Raw genomic sequence first — 27,058 nt, 5'->3', positions numbered from 1 at the left:
TCCCGGGGCCGGGCGGGCCGCGCACCCTCCGGCGAGCCGGCGGCTCCCACCGCGCTGCCGCCGCCGCCGCCGCCGCTGCTGCCGCCGCCGTCCTCGGCCGGGCGGGGCCGGGGCCGGGGCCGGGGCGGGGCGGGGCGGGGCGGGGAGGGGCGGAGCGGGCGGCGGGGGTGCGCCAGCCCGTGGCTCTGCGCGGCGGGGGGGCGGCGGGGCCGCCGGCTGCGGGCGGTGGCGGCGGCGGCGGCTGAAGGGCAACGGCGGCGATGGGCGCTGTGGGGTGAGTGACCGGGCGGGGGGCGGGGTGGGGGGGGGCGGAGAGGCGGTGCTGGGGGGCGCTGGGGGGGCAGTACTGGGGCACTGGGGGCACGGGGGGGGCAATACTGGGGTACTAGGGGTACTGGGGGGGCAATACTGGGGCGCTGGGAGGCGAGGGGGCTCTGCTGAGGAGCTGTGAGGGGCAGCATTGGGGTTCTGGGGGGCAATACTGGCGCACTGGGGGCACGGGGGGTCAGTATTTGGGGGCAGGGCGGCAGTGCTGGGGATGCTGGGGGGGCTCTTGGGGGAAGGAGGTGAGACTCTGGGGGTGCTGGGGCAGGAGAAGTAGTGATGAGGGGCACTGGGGAGCAGTGCTGGAGCAAGGCGGGGGCAGGGGAGCAGTACTGGGGGGCAGTGGGGGGCAGAAGGGTAGTACTGGAGGGGGAGGAGGGCAGTACTGGGGCACTGGAGGAAAGCGGGGGGGACAGGAGGGCACTACGGGGGGCACTGGGGGCAGGAGAGTAGTACTGGGGGCACTGCAGTGGGCAGGAGAGCAGTGCTGGGGGGCCAGGAGATGAAGCTGTGGGTGCACTGGGGCAGGAGATGCAGTGATGGGGGGCACCGGGAGGGCAGTACTGGGGCTCTGGGCGTACCGGGGAGGCGGTACGGGGGGCACTGGGAGGAGCAGGAGGGCAGAGCTGGGGAAGACCCCAGTGCCCCTCCAGCGCCCTGGGGAGGAAGGGCAGAGGCAGGTGATGGAGGGCAAACGCATGGGTGAGGACCCTGCAGGGGGGAGCTGGAGCCCCGGGGGGGTGGGTGCCCCCCACAACAGGAGCACCCCAACCCACCCTGCCGAGGGTCCCTGTCCCCGCTGCAGGGGAGCGGACGGGGGCAGCTGGCGGGGTCTGTAGTGCCAGAGGGACTGGGCTGGGGGGCTGTGGGGCAGGGAGGGGACACACTGCGAGGGCACTGGGGCTGGTGTGCCGCTGGAAGGAGGGCTCCCTTGTCTGGGAGGACATGGGCCGGCCGGCGGGAGCCGTGAGCTGGAGCAGGGGAGGGGAAGAGCACCCGGGATCCTTTTGCTGCGATGCTGCGTGCCGTGGCAGCGGAGAGGGATGCAGGCGTCTTTGTAGGGAGAGCAGCGCCGAACAGAGCTGCCGCCGAGAAGCCGAGCAGGCCCCTGGTGCTGATGTTGTCATCTGTGTCTCTGTTGTGTATTATTTCCAGCTGATTAGTAAAGATGGAAAGAGGGAGAGGAGGAGGAGGAGGAAGGAACCTGGGAGGCTCTGGCCTGCACAGGAGCATTTATTCCCAGTCCCAGCAGCAGTACCATTACCCGGCCTCCTCCCAGGGGGGCTGCATGGAGATCCAGGAGCTGGCCTCCAAGAGGGTGGACATCCAGAAAAAGCGATTTTATCTGGATGTGAAACAGAGCTCCCGAGGCCGCTTCCTGAAGATCGCCGAGGTTTGGATAGGAAGAGGCAGGCAGGACAACATCAGGAAAAGCAAGCTGACCCTCTCCTTGTCCGTGGCTGCCGAGCTGAAGGACTGCCTGGGGGACTTCATCGAGCACTATGCCCACTTGGGCCTGAAAGGCGGCCATGGTCACCGGCACGAGCACAGCAATGGCAAAGAGCAGCATCCCCGGAGGCGACAGCAGCACCCGCCGCCTTCGCCTCCGGTGTCTGTCGGCTCCGAAGAGCACCCTCACAGCGTCCTCAAAACGGAGTACATCGAGAGGGACAACAGAAAGTATTACCTGGACCTGAAGGAGAATCAGCGAGGGCGTTTCTTGCGGATTAGACAAACCATGAGTAGGGGACCTGGCATGATGGGTTATTTTGGTCACAGCCTGGGACAGGAGCAGACGATCGTCCTTCCAGCGCAAGGGATGATTGAGTTCAGGGATGCTTTGGTCCAGCTGATTGAAGAATATGGCGAGGGGGACATAGAGGATCGCCGGGGGGGAGGCGATGAGCCCCCGGAGCTCCCTGAGGGCACCTCCTTCCGAGTGGACAACAAGCGCTTCTACTTCGACGTGGGATCCAACAGGTACGGCATTTTCCTGAAGGTAAGTGAGGTGAGGCCGCCCTACCGTAACACCATCACGGTTCCATACAAAGCATGGACACGGTTTGGGGAAAATTTTATCAAGTACGAAGAAGAGATGAGGAGAATTTACAACAGCCATAAAGAAAAAAGAATGGATGCCAGAGGGGACAGTGGTGAAGAGCAAGAGGGTCTTGAATAGAGTGCATTGGACTGGCCACCTGGCAAAATAAACAAAACAAAACAAAACAAGCAGAAATTGGTGAGAGGGACTGACCTATAGTAATTTCAAGTTGCCCCATTTTTTTGTAAAGTCCTTTTCTGGTAGTTCTTGCTAACTCCAGTATGTAATGTTATAGGAGTCTGGTTATCACGTTAAATTACGCCCAAAACATCTCCGTATGTCTTTTGAAAGTACCAACCTCCCGAGTCCGTATGAGTCAGCTGCTTCGAGTGTTGAAGACTATGGAAGTACGCTTATCAGCACAAAAAAAGTCCGGCACTCTGACCTTTAAATAGTCTAGATAAGGCTTGTGTTGCACTTCAATGTGATACAAAAAAAAACAACCCCAAAACACCAAACCCAAACCTTATGCTGGAATGTATCCGTTTCTGCTTATGACAGGTTTTCCGGGACTGAATTCTGCCTGTACTCGGTCAAAAGGCTGAGCAGCATAGCTGTAGGGCATTAATGACAAAAGTCAGCTTCATGTGAATTGCTGGTATGCGTATGAGGAGAGGTAGAGGTTTCAAAATTGGCATCTGCTGGTTATTGGGTTGGAAATGATAGTCTGTATGGGTAAAACCTCGATAACTGGTCAGACCTTAGTAGTGTGCTGGTGAAGTGTGGAAGACGTGTTACTCGTTTTGTAGTTTTGCGCTGACCAAGTAACCCCAGTATCCCAGGATAGCGAAGCTCTACTCGAGTGCTAAGCTTTCTGAATTAGTGGCAATGAATAATAACCCACTCCTCATCTACATGTTCTGCCCATGCGAGGCTGCTGATTTTTTTATTTTTAATGCATTTGTCCAAAATTTCAAAATGTATTTTTGTTTTAAGCGTGGTTATGGGTTCCAGCAGCGGGTGGCTGTGGAGCGGGTATTTGGAGGTGGAGGGACCGCTGTGACTGGGGTGCCCAACTTCTCTCCCAAACTTGAGATTAATGCAGTTGTGATGTTACCCGTGCAAGGAAAACACCCGGGTGTTTTATTCCTGCCGATGCGAGAAAGACCTTGGGGGGTTTGGTGCACCACTGGATTCGTATCGAAAGGCATCCCTCTCATGTTTACCCATAGTGCGTTTTGGAAGCCATGGTTAACGCCATGTCGGGTTTTCTGTTGTGTTGATTTTACAGGTGTTGTTGTTAGGAGGTAATATCCGTGCTCCGCCATCGCCCCCTTCCCACCCACCCAGCGCTGGGGCTGCCATCAAGCAATTCGACCTAATCACCCACCACCAGGTTTCAGTGTTGTCCCGCTGACGTCTCTGTAATGTAAATTTTACATCTCGTGATATAAACTCTCTGCCTGGAGGGAAAATGTGTACAATTACCTGTTTGGGAGGTTGATGAAAGGTTTTGAAAATTCTTTGTTGTTTCTTAAAACATGAGTACTTATAACCTAAGGGGCTTTTCCAGCCTTTGGGCGACCAGCTCCTTCCCCTCCAAAACCAGTGGGAGTTTGATTGAGCTCCAAGTACTCCCAGTAATGTGTTGCCCACCTTTACGAATTTTTTTGAAGTAGGCTTTACTGTGTCTAACCAGATATTTATAATTGTTTGAATTGTTTTTTTCAAGAGTGGCCTAATGCACGTGGACCAGCTATTTCTCCATGCAACCAGTACACGTTTTCCTTTTTTAATTTTAATTATTGAGAAACATATTTATCTCCAACCAGACCATTCATTGCTCTTAGCCTGGACCCACCTGCATGGCCATGCTCACTCCGAATGCTATTACCTGTTAATGTCTTTAACCATAACAAGAAAAGTTGGGGAGGCAGGGTTGGGAACCAAGAGGATAATCTGGACTTTAGTTTGGGTACTAAAACTAGTTGATCTGTTTTAACTTAAAAAAAATAAATAAAAAAAAAAAAAAATAAAAGCTTGCACCAAAGTCACCAAAGAACCTTTAGGAAAATGTTACGGTTGTGACAAGAAGTAAGAAAGTTAATTTCACTGTTTTAGGTGATTCCCCCTTTAGGTAAAACCACACATAGCAGTTAGAGCAACCAAGCCTTTGGCTTAGTGTCAAAAACTTCCATCCATTTCTGCGTAGATCACTCTTTCAGGTACTTTTTCAACTCTCGGAGAGATGTTCTCACTCCACCACTTGAACAGCTAGCGGACCGTGATGAATCAGCTGGGGGTTAGGTGGAGTACTGGTTCATCGTCGCTCTTAGGGCTTTGGTCCCAATGGTTTTAACAGGTCAATTAAAAAAAACACCAAAACCACCGTTAAAATAACTCTGCATCCTATTACTGGTGTGAAACCAGAGTTTAATGAATGAGTCCTTGATGCGTACGTTAGCGTATCGCTGACTGCTGCTTCCCGTCACAGTGCCTGAAGTAAAAAATTAACTTTTATTCCAACAAACCGGAGCTATGAATGTACAAACTTTTTATGCTCTCCTTCCTGTTTCTACGTGGCATTCCTCCCCTACGAGCTTGACATCTCCCTGTCCCAGCCTGCCTTTGCTTCAAGGGATCATAAAAGCTCCTACGTTGGAATTAACCCGAGTGACCGCATGTGTTGTAAGCGATCATGCCTTCCCAGTGTTCCTGTAGCGTTGGTGAGGAAAATACTTGCGATGGGCAAATCGATTGGAAGGGATATTTTCTTCACTGTTTTAAAAGAAAAAAAAGATGTGAAATGGCTTTCCTTATTGCTGAACATTTTTTTGAAAAACCCTTTGTCTTTTGTTAATTAATTGGCCTTCCGATGGCATTAGTTTATTGTAAATATCACCCAGGAATTCAGCGTCTGCTGGCTGCCGGGTTGGGCGCGGTTCTGGCATGCAGGTATTCCATAGGATCCACTAATGCATTTACTCCCCCGGCACGGGATGCACCTTAGTATCCAAAACTGGATCAGGATCTTCACGTTCATAGCCCATCACCCATGGGTAAACCACTAGCCACGCGGGTTTCCACCAGGATGGAAAGCGCCGATGTTTGCAGATGTTGTTGTTGGAGGGTAATACAGACTCACTCGAAATGTAGCAATGCAAGACTTTAAAGGTGATATTTGGAAACGGGTTCCTTGTTATTTTTGGCAGTGCGTCTTCAGCTTCCGAGGACGGCGATACTGTGGGCTGCTCACATGCAGAAAGGCCCATGGAGATGCTCAGGAGCACCAAATCCCTAATGCATCTTAAGTGTTTGTTCCTGATGCCCTGAAACTGCCATGTCCCTTAAACTTGAGAAAACACAAAGCTTATTTGCACTAGAAAGAACGGCCAAAAACAATCCTTGGGAGGACAGGGTGAAGAGCACCAGTCTGAACCTCTTTTTCTCATGAGAGAATTTCCTGTTCAAGCCCTCACCTCTGTTTCAAAATTGTATGGTCCCGGCAGAAAGTCTGTCAGTTCAATAACTAAATTGTAATGCACTTTATATTGTGTAAATAATACTAGGAGCACATTTCTGCTCCCGCTCTGGTAAGGGGATGCTTTGGTAACGTAGTCTAATGCTGAAAGAAGCCGTCTCCTGCATGCATGTGTCTGTTAGAGACCTATCGTACTTGCTCGGTCCAGCTCCACTCGTATGTTAGAGGAGGACAGGCACTATATTGAGGATCCTCTCAAACCACCAGGAGTGGGATGATTTCTCTTTTTTTAAGTTTTTAAGCGATTTGCAGAGCTGCTGAGCATCCTCAGCTCCGCTGTCGCTGCAGCTCCTCGCCCCTTCTGCAAATTGGCCCCCCGGCGTTGCTGCTTTTCACGTATAGTCTTGATAAAGCTGAGTCCAGCAGCTTCTTCGTACTTGCCTTTCCCCGCTGCTGGCACAGAAGCTGGGGCAATCCCTAAAAAGCTTATCCTGGGTGGAAGGGGCTGCGGGGGCTTCCCCTGCCTTGCACCTGGTGGGGGGTTGCATTGAGTGCAGCCTGTCCAGCCAGCTTTCTTGGCAAAGCACAGAGACAGGGGCGTGCTAACGAAGGATCGGGAAGTGTTCTGCACTGGTGCGGTGAGGGTCACCCACCGGGTGTTCCGGAGGGGATGGCAAAAACCTGCTGTCGCGGGTTCATCGCGTCGAGTCTGGATGACAGACTTTACCCAGCAAGAAGCTGCAGTGGTTATTGGTAATCTACTCGTCGTCGTAAGTGTTTCTTATCTGTATCCAATATATACAAGTTCATATTCACATATAGACATTAATATATTTATGTGAGTATAATGTAGCCTGTAGTAGTTTGTAGTAAAACAATCTTATTTATCTGAAGTACACAGTCTAAAGAGGGGCCAGTTTTCTCCTACTACCAGTCTGGATAAACGCGTTATTTCACAGAGAGATGGTTGCATGCTGTTTGTCACGGCCCTTGTAAGATTTCTGCGTCTAAGTGCTCTCATCCCTTAGGTTTTCGGCAAAGCTGCAAGGGAATATGTAGTCAAAAGAAGGCAGAACTCTTCCTTGGAGGCATCCTTGAGGTGAGGTGAGAGCTGTAAGGAAGAGGCAGCTGCAGGTACTGCTGGCCACATCGTGTTTCAATGCCATTTTACAACCCCTGCCTTTGCAAATCTCTAGTACCATGTTCATAAAATTCCAAGCAGAAGTATTAAAAACCCCTCCGTTATGAAAAAAAAAAAAAAAAAAAAAAAAAACAAGCAAGCAATTACCAAAATTAATGTCAACACACTTTCTTTTCTGCTAAAGGTGTCTTAGTCTAATGATTGCATCGTTTTTCCCCCTCCCATGGCCTATTGAAGTGACCTAAACTCACAAGGAAGGGAGTTGGTAGTGGTTAGGAGCCTACCGCTTGCTTGTCTTGCAGCCCTTTTAATCAAACATGGTAATTTTTATAGCAGAAAAAGGTTTATTATTGTGTTTCTATTGGGCAGATTTTGCACCAGGTCAAAAATTAATTAGTAAGTGCTTTTAGTTCCATGGCATTCCTACTTTTGCTGTACATACAGTATATATATATTTAATTTATAAAATAATTATTCAGGAAGAATATGCCTTCTGTTTAATTTTTTGTGCTGCTTCCTCCACAATTAAGATGCCCTGTATTTTTCATGACTTGACGTATTGTGATGTCTAAAATTCACCTTTCCCCTCCTACCCCTCCATTCCTTTCAAGAAAAAGTTGTATTTGAAATAAGGAGTTTATCCAAGTAAGAGTGGGAATAAAGGCTACCCTTGACATAAGCTACTTGCATAAACCGGGGCGAGGCTGTCACCCCATGGCCTCTGCTGAACCAAATCGTCCCTCCGGCGCTGATCCCGCCGGTGTGAATGGTGGTATTGGGGAGCAAAGCTTGTCCGGCATATCCGAGATTGCTTGGGAGAGAGTGATACGTCCCCATAGATACCCAGCAGGCTGGGACCACGGACCTTGTCCCCTTGATGGGCGTGTTGGGGATGGCTTGAGGTGGCAGCAGGTTTAAGCTGGCCTCGTACCTGCAGATGATGCCTTATACGTGTTGTTTCCCGGCTGTAGGGCATAGTCTCCACTGGGCAGTGGGTCTTTCATCTTTACATTATTAATGCTAGCATGGTGATGTCTTCTGTTGAGCCCTCTGTCCTTTCCCTTCCATCTGGAGTCGTTAAAATTTCATTGTGTAGATGCAAAAGCAAGCAAATTTGAGCACCTGGAGAAACAAGATTCACCCGTTGGGCTTTTTTCTTCTGGGTAGCAGTGGAACCCGTGCAGGACCGTGGCTTGTGGAGAGGGTCTCGGTCGCCCTCCGCATCCTACACGTGTGCAGTTCGTGATCGCTGAGCCCGTCAGTGTTGCAAAATCACGGCTGTAAACATTCGGGGGTGATCCGGTCTTGCCTAAAACCGGCTGAATTCTGTCATGGCCACAGGAAAAAAGCCCTGGCTAGGGGCCAAGGTGCTTCTGGAGTTGCGTGTTTTGGAAAAAGCTAAAGCCAAATCTTTTGCCGCTCTGTTTCTCCAAAATCTGCAGAAACTTTCATGGGCTGACACCAATTTTTCTTCCTAATATTTTGTCACACCTGTGTTCATTTTCCCACCTGTACCTCCATAAAGGCAGCAGTATTTTAAACCATTGAGGTAAAATAAAACATCAGGAACTCCTGATAGATGATGTAGATTAAAAATAGGTTTTCCAGAAATGTCAAAGCATAAATTGAGGTTTCAGAAGACGGATGTTGTTTTGGCATTGCTGTGATGATGTAATTAGATCATTCCTTCCACATGCTGAGGCATTATCGAAAATGTGAACCCACAGCCTTGGGGTTCTCTTATATACATGAACTTCTGTAAAGGCGTACGCTGGATGTGTACCTTCTGGCCTTTTCATGCTTGTTGGACGTGTTCCGTGTTTGTACTGTATCCAGAGGTACTGGCCTAGCCTTGAGGTGCCTGGTCACCACCCCAATAAAACCATCAGTAATGGTTTGCTGATTCATCTTCCTAATTTGATAGGCTACCTCAAAATGCTTGGGGTGACGTATGGAAATTGCTAGTTCTGTGCAGAGTAGCCACTGTAAATAAAAAAAAAAAGACATATTCCATCTTTTAGGTGTTTCAGACCCATCCTAGGTACTAGTATTCATCAGGGCAGGGTAGTGGCTCCTGCCTTGGAATTGTTGGTTGGTGATGCAGCCGGTCGGATGGGTTTCTTAACTGCCGTGGGGGAGATCCATTCCAGAGGCAGAAGGAGTTTGTGTCTAGCTGTTTTTTCATCTTGATCATTTGCCACACAGATTAATTGGAGGAAAAGATTGCCCTTTGTGTGGGTTGCTGGAAGACGACTAAAGCTAAGGCTCTCTGCCCAGCCCTACTAAGCACAGGGCTGAGATAACATCTGTGAATTTATATGTGACGCAAAAATTAAAATAGAGAGAAGGGAGAGAGGAATATTAAATATACATATATGCATATACATACTAAAACTTGTAATTTCCCCCCCTGCTTCTAACAGGTCCTTCCCTCCTGAAAAGTTAAAATGTTAGCTGTTGTCTTTTCTGTTTTCCGTGTTGGAGATGTTCAACATGCAATATGAGCAGGGAGACAGATTTCACAAGCAATATCAATGCACTCTGCTATTAACGTTAAATCTTTACACTACAAATCGCGTGCAATAGAATCTGCATTTCAAAACAGCAGAGAGTATGTGAGATAAAATACACGGGTTAACCTCAGGCTCTTACAAGTATTCCCATCTGGTCGTTGTTCTGAGCACATGTTGTTGGCACGATGCGGAGGGAGAGGGGGAGTAAGAGCAGAGATAAAGTGCTTCCCACCGAGGCAGAGGAATGAAAAGGCAGGAGGGGGCGGAGGGAAGCGGGGACAAGGTTCGTGCTCCAGGGAATCTGGAAGCATGATGTTGGTGTTGTCTGTGGTAGGAGGAATAGGTGGCACCATCAGCGCTGGAGTCCTGCGGAGCTGGGGAAGGAGGCAGAGAGCCTGGATCCTAACGCTCCTCTTGGCAGCCAGGGTAGGTCTCTTTGGCTGGTTCTCCTCCCCCTTTGGGGCACATCTGTCCAGCAGTGGCACACTCTGTAAGCGCTGAATCTTGCCGACAGACCCGTCGGGGCCAAGTGAGACCGACAGATGGAGTTACTGCTTTTGCAGCTTGCTTTTCAATACTCAATTGGCTTGGCTCTTAATGTGCTGGGAGCTTGCCCAGGAATACCTGCAGAAGCTTAGGGGAGTGTACAAGCGTTGGTGGCCTGTAAAGTTTGCCAATGCCATCCCAATTTATGGATGCTTGCATGAGTTTCTCACCGGAGCCTTGCTCTGCACGCTGCTCTGCCTGCCTCCTGCTCCAGGAACTAGCCAGGGCTGTTTGACAGAGGGTTATGATCAATGGGGCAGCTGCTCTTTGCCATCACAAAAGAAAGGTGTTGGTGAAGGTTGGAGGGGATCAGAGGGCAGGAAAGCAGCTTTCAAAAAACAGACTCTGTGCCTGTCTTTGCAAAGGGGTTTGTGTAATTTTGAACAAGACTCTTTGCAGATGATCACCACTTGTATTGCCTTTGTTTTCCCGGGCACTGGCGTTGGTACTCTGAGGTCTGATGTGGAGAAGCAGTCGGTGTTAACAGCTGTTGAAAGCTTGTGCCTTGAACGAGTGAAGTGTTGTAATAATTGCGAGGACTCTGGAAAAGCTGTCAGTATCTCAAGCTGGGCCTCCTGATAATGGAGACTGGATCACTTTGGCTTTATTCTGCCTTTGCCTATGTTCCCTACAGATAAAACGGTGTGAATGATACCTCCCTACCTCAAAGGGGTGTGATAAAGACAAGTTCATTTGGAGTTAAGAGTTTTGGTGACGATCTGGTAGTGATCAGTACTGATGATCTCCAAAAACAAAACAAGAAGAAATCTGGTGTGAAACATACTGAGTAGATACGTGTGCAGTGTTTGGAAGGTACACGTAGGTACGGCTTGGACTGTGTACAGACTGATGAATGAAAAAGAAACCTATATGCTGGAGGAGGAGGGAAAGTTGTAAGAGATTGCGTAATTAAGCTGTCTATGCATATGTCTGAAGCAGTTGGAATTAAGGTTACTCAGATAATCCTTAGTTCTGGCACTTCCTGACCTTCGATTGCTCGCTTTTCCAACTTTTTTTTCTCCGCTGTTGCATATGAAGTTGTATCAGTGTACTGTTCGATAACACCGGGTTGTTGTTCAATAGATTTGGGTTTTCAATCCTGAATGGAGTCTCACAAGCCTTGCAAGAACTCCTCCACCTCCAACTTCCCTTCCAAGAAGGAGGAAAGACCAAAGAAGTCTTAAGGGCGAGGAGGACAGGAGGACATTGTAGGTGTGGTATTACAGGAGACCGGGCAGGGACCCCAGGAGAGCACCAGGCGCAGTCCCCTGTTCACAGCTGGGACTAGCTAAACCTGGTCCGCTCCTCACACTGGGTTTCAGCTGGGCTGGCGTTCTGTAGTCTGCAGAAAGTTACAAAGGAGTAACCTACCTGATTCTAAACTTAAATTTCCAAGTACGAGGGTGCCTCTAATGATACATTTCAGGGTCCACACAGCAAAAAGCATCTATATCTTTCCCAAGTTGAACAACATGGAAAAAAATCTGTTTGTTTACATCTCCAGTGATGGATATTCCCTCCTTCCCCAAGCTGTTTCAGTGGCTCACCCTGCCTACTCTCAGACACTTTTCCTGGTGTCCAGCCCCTGCATCCCTTGCTTCCATCTATTGTTTTTTGCCTTACAGGCCATGCTCTCAAGAGGAGTCATGGAAACAGTTTGTTCCCTTCCTTGCTGCAGCTCTTTTACATAATTAAAGATGGTTGTCAAGTCTCTTCTGCATCCTTTTCTAAGCAAATACAAAGCTTTCCACCATGGGTAGTTTTTAGCCCTCATCATGTTCTTGTTGCTTTCTGATGAGTCTGTCTTTTTCTTGAATCCAGAATTACAGAATCCAAAATCGGGAGAGGTATTTTCACTGTGATTTTACCAGCTTCAGGTGGAAGAATTGCAAATGGTACAAGGGTTTCTGGGTTTTTTGGAACCTTTGCATACTTGCTGCCTCCAGACCAGTTTGTAACTCTGTGTCCTCCCAGGTCCTCTTTGGCAGAGCTACTGCCAAGGCAGTCATTCCTCACTCTCTGTCTGTACTGTAGTTCTTGCCCTTCTGTAATAGTTTTAGAAAATCCAGACTATTAAAATACACATTTTCCACACATTTTTCAGTAAAAATCTTTTCTATATGTGATGGGGTGGCAGAACACAATCTATCATTCATGCCTCTGCTTATTTCTGAATGGGACGTAGAAAAAGTGTCCCATCAACAGGCATTCTCCTAAACATTAAATATTCTCCTAAATACTAAATATTATGACACTTTCCCCGTCTTCACAATAGAAGCAGCAGCTCCAGCACTAACAAGATACCTGTTTAAACACAACCGTAAAGAATGCATCTAGTGACATTATAAGCTCCTTGTGCCAATTTGTTTGGAAATACAGGCTTTCCTCTGTGTTCCCACATCTCCAGGGATTGTTAGAGAAAAGTGTATTTCCATCACACAATAATGTGAATAGTCACCAAAATATTTACGTGGACTTTGCTAGCTTTAACTAGCCTTCCTCTCTGCTCATGCTGCCTCTCCTGCTTCTTCTCCTACCATCGTCATCTGTGCTCATGCTCCATCTTCCCCTCCTCTGAAATCTGTGGGCTCATGATTTTCCGCAGCATTAGTTTGGCATTGCTGTTACTTGTCTCTTACAAATTGGGATCTCAAAGCAAAACTGACCAGCACTCGAATTTCAGCTTTTCACAATCTTTCAGTAAAACACTCCACAGAAGAGCTCATTCTGTTTTGAACGGAGTCAGAGCATCAGGTCATTATCAGGACCTGGGGGAAAAAAAACCACCCAAGTAAGCAAGACATTCAGCATTGGCATTCAGCCCCAGGTGGTTCTGTCTTCCACAGGGACGTCCTTCCATCCTCCAGAGAAGTTCCAAGCTCCTCTGTTGATTTCCTGGGTGGAGAGCTGCACGTTATGTGGCTCAGAAAGCCTTCCAGCTACCCTGCCTTAATGTGCTTGTGTCACCATCTCCTTCCTGGTTGTGCTGCAAGCAGTGCCCACCCAGCCATGCCAGATAACTGCTTCAAGAAGTCTGTTTGTTGGTTGGTTTTTTTTTTTCCAGCTCCCAGAAGCTTTGGCTGCACTGAAAGTTAATTGGATTTTCCTTAGTAACATTTTTATTGCGAGGAGAGCTGACAGTGTTGTGTAGGTATAACTACAGAGAAGTTCCCCCTGTTCGTGCAGGTTCTCACACTGCTCTATAATCACTCGACAGGTATAGCCGAGCACTTTCCAGAAGTGCATTTAAGTGTATGACTAACATCTGTCAAGCAGCAGTTGCTCTTTCTTTCTTACCCCCTCTTCCTAGGGGAAAAGCTGAATGTGTCAATGCAGTCCTGGTATTTTTAACATAAATTAATTATCCCCGCTGTTCTGCATTACCACTGTAAAGGGTGAGCTGAAGCACGCCGTGTGCTGAGAGCAGCAGACCCTGATGGCTTCACAGCACAGGAGCAAAACCTGAGGGCTCACGGTGGACAAAGTCTGGCATTTGCATCACTTCCACCGCTTCTGTCGGTAACTGGTGTTGAACAGGAGCTCTTTTGTCTCTGGAAGTTCCCCTTCAACTGCTGCTGTTTTGCAAATGGTCATTTTTGCTTGGAGCGTAGCGTGAAGGAGTTGGCTGTGCTGCTGGGCAGTTGGGAACTACCTGGTGTGAAAAGACTGTCTCTCCTCTGGGAAACTTGCAGGGGGAACCTAAAGCCCAGAGACAGCACGTAGGTTCAGGCAGAGGAGAGGTGGCGGAGTGGTACCCCAATTCAATGAAACTCAGTATGCAGCCGACAGATGTCTTTCTGTTTGGGATGCATTCACGATAGTTGCTTTTGCTTTCCTTCCAGATTTTTGAACACGCCCAAGATCTTTATAGCACTGGTCGGAACAGATATTTGCAAGGGAACTGAGCTGCCTCCGTCTCTTTGCTGAGATGCCAGTAAACTCTGGAAAGAGTTTATTGGGCTGGTGCCACTTTTAAAAGAGATTTTCCCATCCCAGCTAGGCATCGCAGCAGGGATGAGCAGGGGCTGTTGACAGCCAAGAACAGAGGGCAAGGCTTTGATTCAGTTCTTTGCAGTAGTGTTTATCCTAGATCCTCTAACGTAGTGCATGCCGAATGCTTTTCTTCTCTCTTCACCTTTCCTGGCAGGATTATTCTAGTGTGCCTGTGCCTAGCAATTAGTCCTCCAATCCAGGAGGGATTTTGGAGCAGACAGCTGTGTTTCTCTGAGCTCCAATGCTTTTGCAAATTCACAATGGTAAATATCAGGGGAAGAACTAAGCCCAAGGGCCAGCCCTAAAACTTTGTTTGACTAAACCATTTATGGGTTTCTAGCTTCTAAAAGCTCTCTGACAAGGGGGTTCTATCAGCTGGTGTCAATTTAACATGTCTGTCTCCTGTTCCACCCCCAATCATGAAAAATTATTTACTTTTAAGTCCTTTGAAGCTGTAGTGTTGATGCGATCACTCTCCTTCCTGTCTGAGATATAAAAGGTTTTGTTGGACCCTTCCCAAAGGTTGTGTGCACATCACTGTAGTTAGTGGTGAAGTTTTTTTAATTTAAGCATTTTTAATAATCCACCCCCACCCCCCCACCCCCCATCCTGGTAACATTAGGGATAGTTTTTTGGCTCAAACACTTATAAAGCTGGGAATAGGTACTGTTTCAGAAGGTGAACCAAACCTTGTGCCTTTTATCTCAGAGCGTATCCTTTAAACTGGCATCTTATTTCTTGCTCTTCTGGTTGCAAAACATCGAGGTCACTAAAGCAGCATGGGTAGCAACCCCTGTTGATGTTTATGTGATTCAGTGTATAGGGCCATTTTCCTCTGGTTTTGCTCACAGGGCCCACTGCTGGTTGTGCCATTCCTTTTGCCAGTTTGACCACTAAGAGTATTTATTGTTCTGGTTCATGTCTCGTGGGCATCCTGGCTGAAGAGCCCTAAATAGGGTTTTTCCTCAGAAGTTCACCACCTTTTTTAAGCACTTGCTTATGAACCTCTCTGGAAATGTTGTGCAAAGCCCAGACGTGCCTCGGTTCCCTCCATCCCCGTGCATTTGCTAACTGCTGCAGCCGATGTAGGACAAAAAGATGCGTAGCTAGTTATATTTCTCCCAGGCGGTCCTTTTCCTCTGTGTCTATTTTGGTACACTTTGGCCTTAACCATTGCAGGGACAAAAGGCATCCTGTTCTGCAGCTCTCATCTGCTTCTGCAGCCGTTGCGTGGTTGGTGGGGCTCTAGGAGATGTTAACTAGGTTGAGGCAGGTTCACGTGGGGCTTGAGGTGATACTGCAGCAAAGGAGTAGTTATTTAACCATACAGCTGTTCATTCCCTCTCTGATCGTTCTCACGTCGAGTAGGGTTGCGTGAGCCAGTTACCTGGGGCAGATTTGATGATGTGCATGTCGTAGGCCTGCTGCTTCCTCCCCACGGCTAGTGTGCAACACCTCGCTTGTAGACAACGTATGACAGCTTCCCCGGGGATGAGCTTTACTGTGTCTGCTACAAGTATTGCTCTGAGCTTGGGCTCTTGCTTCTCACCGCAACTCGATGCTCTGCCTGGATCCTTTGTTATACCTAACCTTAATTTTGTTTCTTTGAACACAAAAGTAGGCTGCAGTCTGGAAGTGTGCATCTTGAGCTAAACATTGCCAGGATTTCATCCTCCCCAGGACATTTAGATGAGTTGCACAATAATTAGGAGTTGCCTTTTTTCCGCAATGCGTAACAGCAAGGTGCTTCCACATCAGTTTGGGAGTCGACCCAAGGGTTTGATGTGGGTTAGTAAATTCAAGTATGTGGGATGACCATACCCACAGCTAAGTAGCAACCAAGATGTTAAGATAAGAGCTGTACCTCTGCCAGCTCTCCCATCTACTTGCTTACAGTCCTGCGCTGGCTCCGGTTGCTGCAGTGGGTGGCGATGCAGGGGGCCACCAGGACCAGGGACCATCAGAGCCCACACATGGGACCTGGGTAACAGTGGCAACAGAGACCTGAACTAGTCAAGGGACCACTGCCCACACGTTGTATATCACAGTATAACTACAAAGGGAAGGTGTAAACAGCTTTATTCTGGGTACCGCAGGACCCAACCTATTGTAATCTTCCTTTTTTTGCCTCATGGGACTTCTCACTCTTGCCTGGTGCTTAAGGCAGCTGCTCTGGAGAGTGTGTGGATGTTTCTGTCCTGGGATCGGCGTGTGCCAGCGTGCAGTCTGCATGTAAGCTTGCTGCATCCCAGCCCCTGTGCTCGGTAACAGCATTTTCTGCTTACGCCAGCACAGTCATCCCTCAGTGCTGTCGGGGTGAGCCTTTGAGTTAACAAGTGATAAGTTCCTTTTAGCTATCTTATTAAAAAAAAAGAAGGCGGCGGCAAAGGAGGGAGGTGCTAGAGTCACCTGATGAACCTTTTCGTGGATGCTGCCATTTTTTTAACTGTGGGTTATCTTGGTGAAGGCATATTACAGACCCTTTTATTTTAAAACCAGCTTAAAACGGTCAGTTTATTTGGAAGTGCGTGTTTTGTGCTGACATGTGTGCATCCCCAAGCAAACCCACAATCCAGAGTGTAAGGCAGAGGTGGTGTCCATTTACTCCCCCCTGCAGCAGCAACCTGCAGTTTAACCTGTTGCTTTTCTCACCTCTTAGGAGACACCCTCTAAAGTACGGATAACCTCTCTAAACATGCTTATCCCTTCTCAGACAACCCGCAGCCACACAAGGTTTCAACAGCAGCCCATGGTTTCTGAAAGCTTCTTGCCATTTCCGAGACGATCTAAGAATGGGAAGGCACTGCAACTGCAAACCTGGCAAAGATGCAGTCGCTTTTGCTGGCTAACCTGTAAAGGAAAAGATGTCACCCCCAAAGTGTTTCTGCAAGCTCCGCAAAAGAGGAACAGAAACATAGAGGAGCAAGCTCTTGAGGCAGGAGCCAAAAGGTAAGAGTGAAGACTGAGCCATAGCTTGGACTTTGCAGGCTGTTTTGGAGAGCACGGCAGCTCTCTGGGGTGGCCTGGTCTGCCACCCCTGTTGCTCATCTCTGAACCTCCTCCTGAGCTAGGCTCTGAAGTGCCCTCCTCAGAGAGGTGCAGCCTTCTCAGCCCCTCTGTGCCACAGGAGGAGAAAAGCACCACCTGGAAGATCCTTTTAACTTCCTCACCTTCTCAGGCTCTCCACAAAGTGAAGTTCATCCTCCTCCATCCTGCAGCCCTTCAGCTGTTGCAATAAGCCCTAGAGGTGCTCTCTCTGCTTGCTCAAAATCTACGCCGACCTCTTCCTTTCGGCGAGGCTGAAGATGCTGTGCAAAAAGCAAACAAGCGAGAAGCTAAGGCATGGGTATTTTTCACTTGCCTCAGCCTAAACACCAGCCTCCTCCAGGCTTTCAGTCTTCCAAGAGCTTCCCACCTTTCTAGCCAAGCAGTTTGTTTTCTAGAAGAAGAAAAACTGTGGTAGTTTTGTGGTAGCAATATCTGGATTCCTCTTTTACTAGTGAAGGTATTTTCTCCCTCTCCTTTGAATTTCATATCAAAGCAGATACTAATGTGAAATAAGAGTTGTAATATCAGGAAAGGGGAGATGACAACAGAGCATTCCTCTGCACAGGGCTTGATGCAATTTGAAGCTGCTTGTAGAAGACTGGCTGGAAGGTAAACTGATTTGGCCTAAAAAAAGCTGGTGCTGTTAAACTTTGTTAGTGATTCTTCAGTAGATGGTCCAAAATAGCTTTTTCGTGACCTGTGACCTCTAGGAAAGATAACTATATTTTTTATCTGCGATTGAATGTGCAATTCGTGCTGGCAGAAGGGCAGAAACTTTGGTTCTTTAGAAACCATCTCAGGATGGCACTTACTGTCAAAAACATTGCATGGAAACTTAAAGAAAACAAATGAAAAATCACACATCTGAATCGACACCAGGCAAGCGTTTGCAGAGTGTTGTGGCTGAGCTAGCCAACCACGCTGAATTCTGGTTATACACGAGTTGTAATCCACCTTTCTGCCTTCATGGCCATGCAAAACTTCTGATAAACATGTGTGTACCCTGAGAAGGGGTTGCAATTAGACGAGCCAGGAGCTCCTGTGTTTGCAGCATCCTGCTTTGTACCTAGGCTCGATCCATTGACTGCGGAGGTGTCACCCCGCGCTCCCCCCCCAAGCAAAAGCAGTCCCCTCTGATCTTCCCGTGTCGTGTCTGTGCTGCAACTCCCATGCAAGGTGGTAGGGGTGCATTTCAAGGGCAGTACTTGGTCATCAGCTGTTGTCTAGGATGCTGTGACTTTTGGTACAGCAGGAACAAAAAGATATCTGGTTGAATTTCTAATCAGGAGATTGTTTTCTGCCAAGCTCCCCACCCCCACTGCCATTTCAACTGTACGTTATTCTCTTTTTCTTTCCACTGGTCCTGTTACGCGCCGCTCAACAGCTGCTGCATTTAATCCCAGAAGCTGTAGTTGGTAGCGAGCAAAGTGATCTCCATATAACCTCTATCTTACTCGTAAGTGTGCATTATGAAGCTTAACCGATGGTAATAAAATGTTTTGCTTTCAACATGCGGTCCCAGTGGTCCAATGTTCCCTTCTTCAGGCACCATCATTACAGCAGGGCGATGAATTGGAGTTATTCTGCTACCCTGCAGGAACGTGCTTCATAAAGCTGGACGCAGGCATCATCGACGTCTAGCGACGCGTGTGGATACCCAGCAAGAAGAGATGGAGGACACCGAGCAGAGCGTTTTTTGCAGCGGCGAGTTGGTGGTGCTGGCATCCCCAGGTAGGAGCAGCAGCTGTGGGCACAAGGTCCCTGTGAATAAATTTGTCATGTACACACTGCTCCCCTGGATGCATTTGCTCTTTGATGAAGATTGTATCTTGATGGTCAAGGAAAAACTGCTGCAACGGGAGGACTGCCAGAGGTGCTTGGTGTCTTGCTCAGCTGTGACTCAACTGTGCAGGTTCACGTCTCCATGAGATAGTCTTGCAGTGCAGTCTTGTCTTAGAGCCTCTTCAGGGACTACGGTGGTATGTGAGGGAGCAGAAACAGATTGCATGCCTGCTTCTTGGGGTATTTTTCCATTCCTTTCACAACTGTTCTGCAGGTTCATGGTTTTATACATGGCTTTTTCTTTCCTGCATACAAAAATGGGCATTTTTATGTCATCCTGAACGATGGATATTTTTGTGCGGGGCTGGGGGAGAAGATGCTTCTCCTCCACCTTTAAGTAACTATGCAAAGTGCAGAAAGTCTGCATCTGGAATTTCATTTTGGTTTGCACATCATTGATGCTTTTATTGACAGCATCTTTTCACGTATAAATAATTTAAAGGTTGTATGATTTTCCTTCTCTAAACTGAAAGCATGAATTTCAAAGCAGGGATCTCCAAGCTTCATTTCTGTGATACGGTGGGTTGCATTAGCCCTACAGCTGGGATTTGTTGAACAAGACATGGTTCCCTATGCTTGAAGTTTATAGGGTTTAGTTTCAAAGCGGAATTTCCGAGGCAGAGTGCCCCCAGACCGGTAGCAGTACATATCTGAATATATAGCTTTTTCAGGCAACAATAACACAGCCTGTTTCTGGAGATTGCCATTTTGTAAACAAGCTTCTTCTTGAGCAGCACAGCTAGGACTACAAAAGATGGATGATTATTTCTTCCCAGAATCAGTCTTCTGCTGCAGGATCTGTTTTTTGTTGCGATAATTAGCATAGAATTAAAAATGGCCCCGCATCTTCAGTTCACATGATGACTCTGATACCGAGCGATCTGGGATCGTGTTTTACTCGGCAAGAGGCTGTGTCTGCGAATCGCTTTATTTACCACTGGAAATCAGCATTTAATTGTGGCTCACAGATATCTGCAGGCTTCGACGCAGCAAAAGCCTCCGCCTCCAAAAATAAAACGTTGCTTCTAATAAACTTTCAAATGAGTTGTTTTTTTGGAGACTGGACAAGTTGCCAAGAATATTTAGGTGAAAGTCTAGCACGCTGGCTGAAGCAGGATTTTACAAATACCTTTAGAACCCAGAGCGCAGGCTGAAGGTGGGGTCACAGGCTAGCACGCAGCCTTTTCTCCCAGAAAACCTGTAATAGCTTTTCTTTTTAAAAGTTTCCACAGGATTGCCAGTCCAGGTGGAGGCAGAATTGCAATGAGTCTCCGACGTGGCCAATAGTGTGTCTTTAGGACCAACTAAAGCAGCAAAAGCACAACATGATGTGTAAACTTCCTTGTGAGAACAGTGCAGGGAATTACTGTGCGATTTGATGCAGCATTCTAGCATTGGATTTATTACCCACTTCCAAATCATCTGCCAAAAACCCTTACTATTGGAAGAACATGTTATGAAAAGACCTGGAAAATGAGCAGGTTTGGTACGGCAGTTTGCAGGCTGGTAAATCGTCAGTGCATGCAAAGTTTCGGTTGAGATCAACGGTACTTAAACCAAATGTTATTCCAGGATCTACATATAGCACATGGTGATATATACCAGTCTTGCAAGATCAGGCTTGAATACGGTCCTGCAAGATGCCTCTTTGCCTAGCGTAATGCTCAACGATTGCTTTTGATCCCGCAAGACTCCACCATCACTTATGATAAAGCCGTGGCGTGCAGGCTGGCACACTTCTCCCTGTCACGCTCACTCTCCTTTGCTGATGGACTCGCTGGGTGGCAGGGCCATGGCCACATACACGTGCGTGTGTACTTTCCCCAGACCTTGCTGGCTTTGGCAACGAGACTGGATATATCACTTTAGCACTTTTTTGTATCTGGATTGTGGACTGAGATGGTTGTGTTTCCCCACCGTACGCCTGCCCTCCTCACTGCGGGGCACCACCAACCTCATGCTGTCCTTTTCCAGCTCCCACATCTTTTCCAGGCTCCTTTCTTTTCACTTGTATGTCTGCAAAAGTGGATCTACATCTGTAGCCCCTGGATGCCTGACCTTGCTTTTTGCTAGTTTAAATACAGGTCTTTGTGGCAGTAGTGGAAATAAGTGATTTGGGTTTGTAACTCTACCCCCCTCCCCAGGTATTAGTGTTACCTGCTTCTGAAAAACCATCTGCTTGCTCCCTGGTTAGGAAGATGTCTGCGGCTGTACCTGAAGCACCACCCAACGTACCCTGCCAACCCCAGCAAGTCAATACTTTTTAAAAGAGCTTTCCCTGTAACAAAGCTTTGTGCCCGGCTCAGACCCACCAGATACCGGACAGCCAGCTGTTGCCTCGTACGACACCTGCAAGAGTTGACAGTGATGCAGGCAAGGCCTGGGGAGTCACTTAATGCTATTCAGTGTCCTTTTTTTTGGGGTGCTTGCTGAAACATAGTGAGAATTGAAGGTCTGGTTTCCCATTTTTCATTTGCTGGTTTTGTTTTGGGAGACACCCCCCCACCCCCACCCCCCCACCCCCGTTTTTGCAAGCACTGAGCTCCTGTGGTGAGGGGACAGCGAGCACTGCTTGCAAGGAGCCGCTTCCAGCCTGGGGCGAGGACTGGGATCAGCGCAGACCTTAACGGGGAGGTTTCCTGCACTGTTTCCAGTGAGCACTTGTTGCTTTTCCAGCATGAGTATAAAAGCAGGGTTGGGCTTGCAGCTCGACATGAGGGAACAGAAAAGCAGCTGTCAGCAGCTGGAATGGGCAGCGGGGCAGTCAGTGGGAAGCGCATGTTTAAAGAAAGAAAGGGGAAGTGCCTGATGTCCGTGGGGCTGAATCCTCCTTTTCCAGCCTTTTTCCAGGAGCATGCTGATCCAAAGTCCTTCTCTGGAGCCTTTTCCTTCATGAAAACAAAGATGGGACATTAGTAATGTCAATGTTTACTAGACTGCCTTCACTGTCTTATTCTTGCATTAATTGTCCTTGGACTGGTAGGGTGGTTAAGAGAAAAAAGCCAGCTTAATGCATAGTCGGAAAGCTTAAAAAAAATAATAAAAGCAAACCACAAATAGATAGGTAAATAGGCTAGCTGTAAGATAGCGTGTAAAAGGAGGCAGCCTGCGGCGTGACTCCTCTGTAAAGTGCATGATAAGCGTCGGCCGAAGCTTGTTGCAGACACGGGGCAGGGTTGCTTTTGCTAGACTTTGAGTATCCTAGTTGCAAAGACTCGTAAATGTTCCGAGAGACTCTTGGTTTTGGGGTGGTTTATTTTTTTTTCTGTAAGCTGTGGCCACTTGCTTTCTGAATGGGTTTGTAGTGATGGAGTTGATGGAGCTGTTCTGTATAGTAACCTAAAAGGTGTCAGTCGTTTGCTCTCGTATGTGTTCACAAGCTGAGCCGTAGCATTATGCATCTCTCTGCGATGGTGTGATTTGAAGCACTCTTGGTGTGGCATGTGCAGTTGCAGTGCTGTCTGTTTTTAATTTCACCCTTAACTATACCCCCACGTTCTACCCGTGTTTCGGACACTGAACCAAACCGACTTTGAAACTAGCACTTTAAGTACTAGTAGTCACTTTGCTTCTGACTCGATTGAGCACTGCACTTTTGTAAGTACTGTTAGCACTGAGTTTTGAACTGTTTATTTTCCTCAGTCTATTTAGCCTCTTCAGCGTGGTGTTAATTACTTAGGGGCCATCAGAAGATAATTTCGAGGTGTATGTGACCAATGTCTGGTGCCTGACTTCCATTACATATCCTTTAGCGATTTTATAAATTCGGGTACTAAACCCATCCAAGCTTATTTTACACAACAGAATGAACATCTAAATCACTGATGTCCAGGCAGACGTGGTGTTGTAAACTTCGAGGTCATCCAGAGACCCAAGTGCATGGCTTTTAGAAACACCAAAGATACAGAAGTCTCAAAAAGGGATCAGGATGGTGCAAGATTGTCTGATTTACACTTGGAATTGAACGGACCACAGGATGCAATGCAGACCTGGAGTGAGAAGCGTAGGGCAGACTCTCTTGTCTTCGGTAGGAGACCCCCAGTCTGCGTTTGCAGGGTGAGTCCATGGGACAGCGGAGTTAAAACCAGTCTGAGATGCTGGTATCAATAAAGACTGCGCTCAAGCCATTGCAATAAAAGCCATCATTGTGCCTGTACTGAAAGTGCTGTTGAGATTGATTGTGGGCTTAAACTACAAAAGATATTTTTAAGTAAAAAGACTTAGAGATGATTTAGAAGATGGAGCATAATAACCCTGGGGTTTGCTGTTGAATTTGAGAAGCAGAGTTAGGAGTCGGTCAGGTCTCGTGTTAGGAGGCAATTCAGATGCACATCGCTATTCTTGTTAAATTCCTGTGGTATTTCAGTACGGCTGGTCAGGGACCAGAGCTCCCTTGCCAGCAAGAAATCAGTAGGGTAGAGTTTGTAGTAAACATAGTCATAAATCTCTAGGATTTGAAATGGGAGTGATGATCCCTGGGATGCAGAATAATCTGGGTTTTGATGTCCTGAACCATCCACTCTCAATCAACCGATGGTGTTGCGCTTCTTTAAAAGCCCTCGTGGGTTTTCCGTAGTAGCAAGTAAATCGTGGTGGTCATGAAGGTGCTGCGTTTCCTTCACACTGGGGTATCCGCACTTGGGAATCCTGCTCATCCTCATTGACGAGCCAATAGTCAATCTGAGTCCTCTGGCAATACTCCTCGGTGGGAGTTTCTCCCCGGTGACACTTGATGGATAAACCCCGCCATTACAGCATGATCAGTTTGAATGGAGAGGAGTGAATTAGGTCTTCTCCTTCACTGCTAGCAAGCAGACATGCTGGAAATAACCTTCAGCAACAACAACAACAAAGTGTCTTGGGTTTGCTTGTTGCAGCGGGTAAAGTGTTTTTCCTGACCAGCTCCAGTTTTGGTGGCTGGTTTTGCTTGGGTTCGGTTCAAGCATCCTTCTTCAGTGGGTTCGTTCGGGTATTCAGTGGGAACTGAAGGTAGTTAAAATACATGAACCTTGAGCAGCCCAAGGTATTATGCTCTTATATCCTTGATCGTTGGATTTAAAAATGGAAATGTAAATAGAATCCAGAACTTTTTCTTTTTTTTTTCTTGTTTCTCCCCCCAGCTAAAATTACCCTGCAAATCTAGCTTTAAAGATATAGCACCTGGCGATGTTGCTGCTGTATCTGAGCCCCCCAGAACGATAGCAGCTGAGGGGACAGCCTCTTCAGAAGGTACCTCGGTGACTGAGAGCCTACACTCCACTTGCTGTCACGAGGATATAGGTGTACCCCTCAGAAAATTCACACACCCCCAGCGATCTCACCGTTCTCCTTGAGTCCTTGGAAATTAAGCTCGTTGAGAAAGGGGGATTTGGAACAAATCTTTTTTCTTCTCTCTCTTTTTTTTTTATTATTTTTATTTTCCCGCACAGGTGTAGTTTTTGCTCTTTTGAGTTGGCATCTTGTCCTTCAGGAAGGTAAAAGTAAGTGTTTTCTCCTGCACGGCACACGTGAGGCCTGAATGCAAAGCCTAGCACAGCACCTCTGGCTTTGGAAGGACCTTTTAGGCAGAAAAAAGCTCTTGTAGGGATTTTTAGTTGTTTGGATTTTAAGATAGCTCATGGGAAGCGCATTGTAATGGCACACAGGTGATGTTTTATCGACCTTTTCTTTTTCTCCAAGGGAAACATTTTAATTTGCCGTGATAGTTTAGAGTTTGTTTCCTTGAAAGTCTTTTTGGACCCATGCAAATGCCCTTGAAATGAGTCAAGTTTATCAAAATAAATTGTGCATTGCAGGAAGCAGTCTCAAAATGCGCACACACCCATGCACCTATCCGCGTGTACGTGCATGTGTGTGTGTGTGTATACATATGGATAGTTATCTTATTTCCCCAACTCTTCCTCTTTTTTTGAGGGGTTGGTTTGTTTTTTGAGTTTGTTTCCCCCGCTATCCCCCCAGGATATTAACCAAAAGGTGTTTTAAAGTCATGGCATGAAAACTCCTAAATGTAAATCTGAGTACCTTGTGATGCTAATTAACAGGTTTATCTGAAACTTTATGTGATGCTTAATATTTTTCTTAGAAAGTTTTGTTTAATGTTAGATCATTGTTCTGAAGGATGTTGGTCCTACTGGCATTAAACTAATGGAAATAAAATGCATGTGTTACAAGTGTAGAAACGGTGAAGAATTAAGTGTGAACTTACTGTACGATACTGATTCTGTTTTCAAACAATCTGTTTTGCTGTTCAGTAGTTGACATATGGAAATGCCAATGTACTGTAATTTAGCACTTTTCCAATGGACCCTGTTCTCACTATGCCTGAGGGAGGAAGCGGGTTTTGCTGGGGGCTGTCTGAACTCAACCTCTGAACCCTTTTTTGCGTGTTTCAGCACCAGAATTGGCCAGGGGGGAACTCAAATTTGAGGTTTGCTCATTGGTTCGGTGGCTGGCATGGGGCAGAAGGGCGGTGGCTCTCCATTTCCCTGTCCAAACCAGGACGATTTGGGTGAAGACCTCGCTGTGGGTGGATGGACTGGCAGCAATCCTGATCCACCAGCGCATCTGCCTGGGAGCCAGGCTAGGGATGGGCTGTCTGAGCTTGGGTGGGACGGACATGATCTGCAAAGCAGCCAAAGCAATCTGCGGGCCCTGAAATTAAAAGGCAGAAGGGTTAAACTACTGGCCACCTCCCTCCAGCCCAAAGCCTCCTTTCCTAGTGTTAACAGGGTGCAAAGTGTTACTTGTCATGTACTGTACTGAAAGGGTTAATTGATCAGTGACTGTATTGTACTGTATGAAAACTCATGAATTGCCTTGTATTGTTTCTAATGGACTGTACCATGTCCCCCCACCGCCCATTCCCAACCCATCCCCGGGTTTTCCAAATGACGCATGTTATCAGTTAGGTCCTCCAAACTCTCTGGTGCTAACTCTTCCGTATCCGATGGTGCTTCTGCGGATGCTAACTGACGACATGCCGAAACAGAGCTTGAAGTTCACGTCTTTCTTGTCTGTATCAAGTCGACACACACACACACACACATGCTCACAAAAAAGAATTAATGATAAACTTGAATTTGTTTCAAAGCATCATTGACAATCTAATGTTTTCTATGTCTGCTTTTATTTGGGATGGCTTTTCTAGAAAGCAGCACGCCAGCACCTTCGCACCAGGAGGGGATTTCGCCCTGTTCCTTCGGCATCCGAGGTGAGCTGCTCCCTTGCTGCCTTGGTAGGTTCAGCCCCGGGAGGTCGGTCCATCAGGAGCCAGTCAGGAAGAGGAGGTGCAGGTGCCTTCAAAGATACCCAACCCTAAAAAGCAACTGGCATCCCCGTGACCATCTCGGAGGGGATGAACCTGCCCCTTGCTTTGTGGCTTTTTATGAGAATGGAGGCAGAAAATTGGAGTCAAAGGGCAGCTGGAGCTCCCAAAGGCACCTCCATCTCCTCCCAGCATCACCCATCTCTGCTGGCAGAGGAGCCACCTCCCAAGCCTGAGGTTTTGCAGGTGACACCACCTCGGATGGCGTGGACAGACCCATACCCTCCCAAACCCCCTCCTGCCCCCACGCGAGCTGCTTTTTGGACAAAATAAAATCTGACTATATTTTATATCGATTTGAAAACAAAGTCTGATATTTACCCCTGTTCTCAACTGAATTTGCATATTGTTGTTTGCCACGATATTTGTTCTGTCTTAAAATAAATTTGCTTACTTGTGTAGTCTTAACTGTCTGCTCTGTTTCTTGTAATCGGATTTATCGCCACTCCAAGGTGCCTGCGTGGCGGCTGTCCTTTGGTCACTTCCCATGAAGGCGAGAATGAAATCCGTCTGCTTGGGAAGGGAAATCATTTCAGCTGAGACTCAGACTATAAATGTTTCTCTCTCGGTTAACTCGCATCCATCTCCCCAAGGCTTTTCAATTTGACGCCCTTTTTTTCCCCAGTCTTTCATCATCAGACCCTTCTATCCGGTAAGTGCGCAACAGAGGAGCAGCCGTGCTTCAGCCCGCTTAATTTAAGAGATTAAATTGTTGCTAACGCATTTCTTGAGGGTAAGTAATTTCTGACGGCAGTATTTTGCATTTGAGAATGAAGGGATTTATGGCTATGAGCTCACTGAAAGC

General features: G+C 47.5%; 1 protein-coding gene across 4 annotated transcripts; it reads left to right on the top strand.

Annotated features, from left to right (window-relative positions):
- The first annotated feature begins 164 nt into the window (after positions 1 to 164).
- On the top strand, positions 165 to 26,661 carry PURG (purine rich element binding protein G). 4 transcript variants are annotated; one of them, XM_037392960.1, is made up of 3 exons: positions 165 to 274; positions 1,480 to 2,304; positions 16,753 to 26,661. In XM_037392960.1, the coding sequence occupies exons 2-3, from the start codon at positions 1,493 to 1,495 to the stop codon at positions 16,886 to 16,888; spliced, it is 948 nt and encodes a 315-aa protein (XP_037248857.1). In that variant the 5' UTR covers positions 165 to 274; positions 1,480 to 1,492; the 3' UTR covers positions 16,889 to 26,661. The 4 variants fall into 4 exon arrangements, with proteins under 4 accessions (XP_037248857.1, XP_037248846.1, XP_037248864.1 ...); XM_037392949.1 differs by lacking the exon at positions 16,753 to 26,661 and adding an exon at positions 3,657 to 16,346 and having other exon boundaries at positions 1,480 to 2,323; XM_037392967.1 differs by lacking the exon at positions 16,753 to 26,661 and adding an exon at positions 3,657 to 3,728.
- Positions 26,662 to 27,058: the final 397 nt, after the last annotated feature.

The sequence above is a fragment of the Falco rusticolus genome, chromosome 1 (assembly GCF_015220075.1).
Source record: "Falco rusticolus isolate bFalRus1 chromosome 1, bFalRus1.pri, whole genome shotgun sequence".
Lineage (NCBI taxonomy): Eukaryota > Metazoa > Chordata > Aves > Falconiformes > Falconidae > Falco > Falco rusticolus.
Note: the sequence above shows the minus strand (reverse complement) of the source record. Positions and strands in the feature narration are given on the sequence as shown.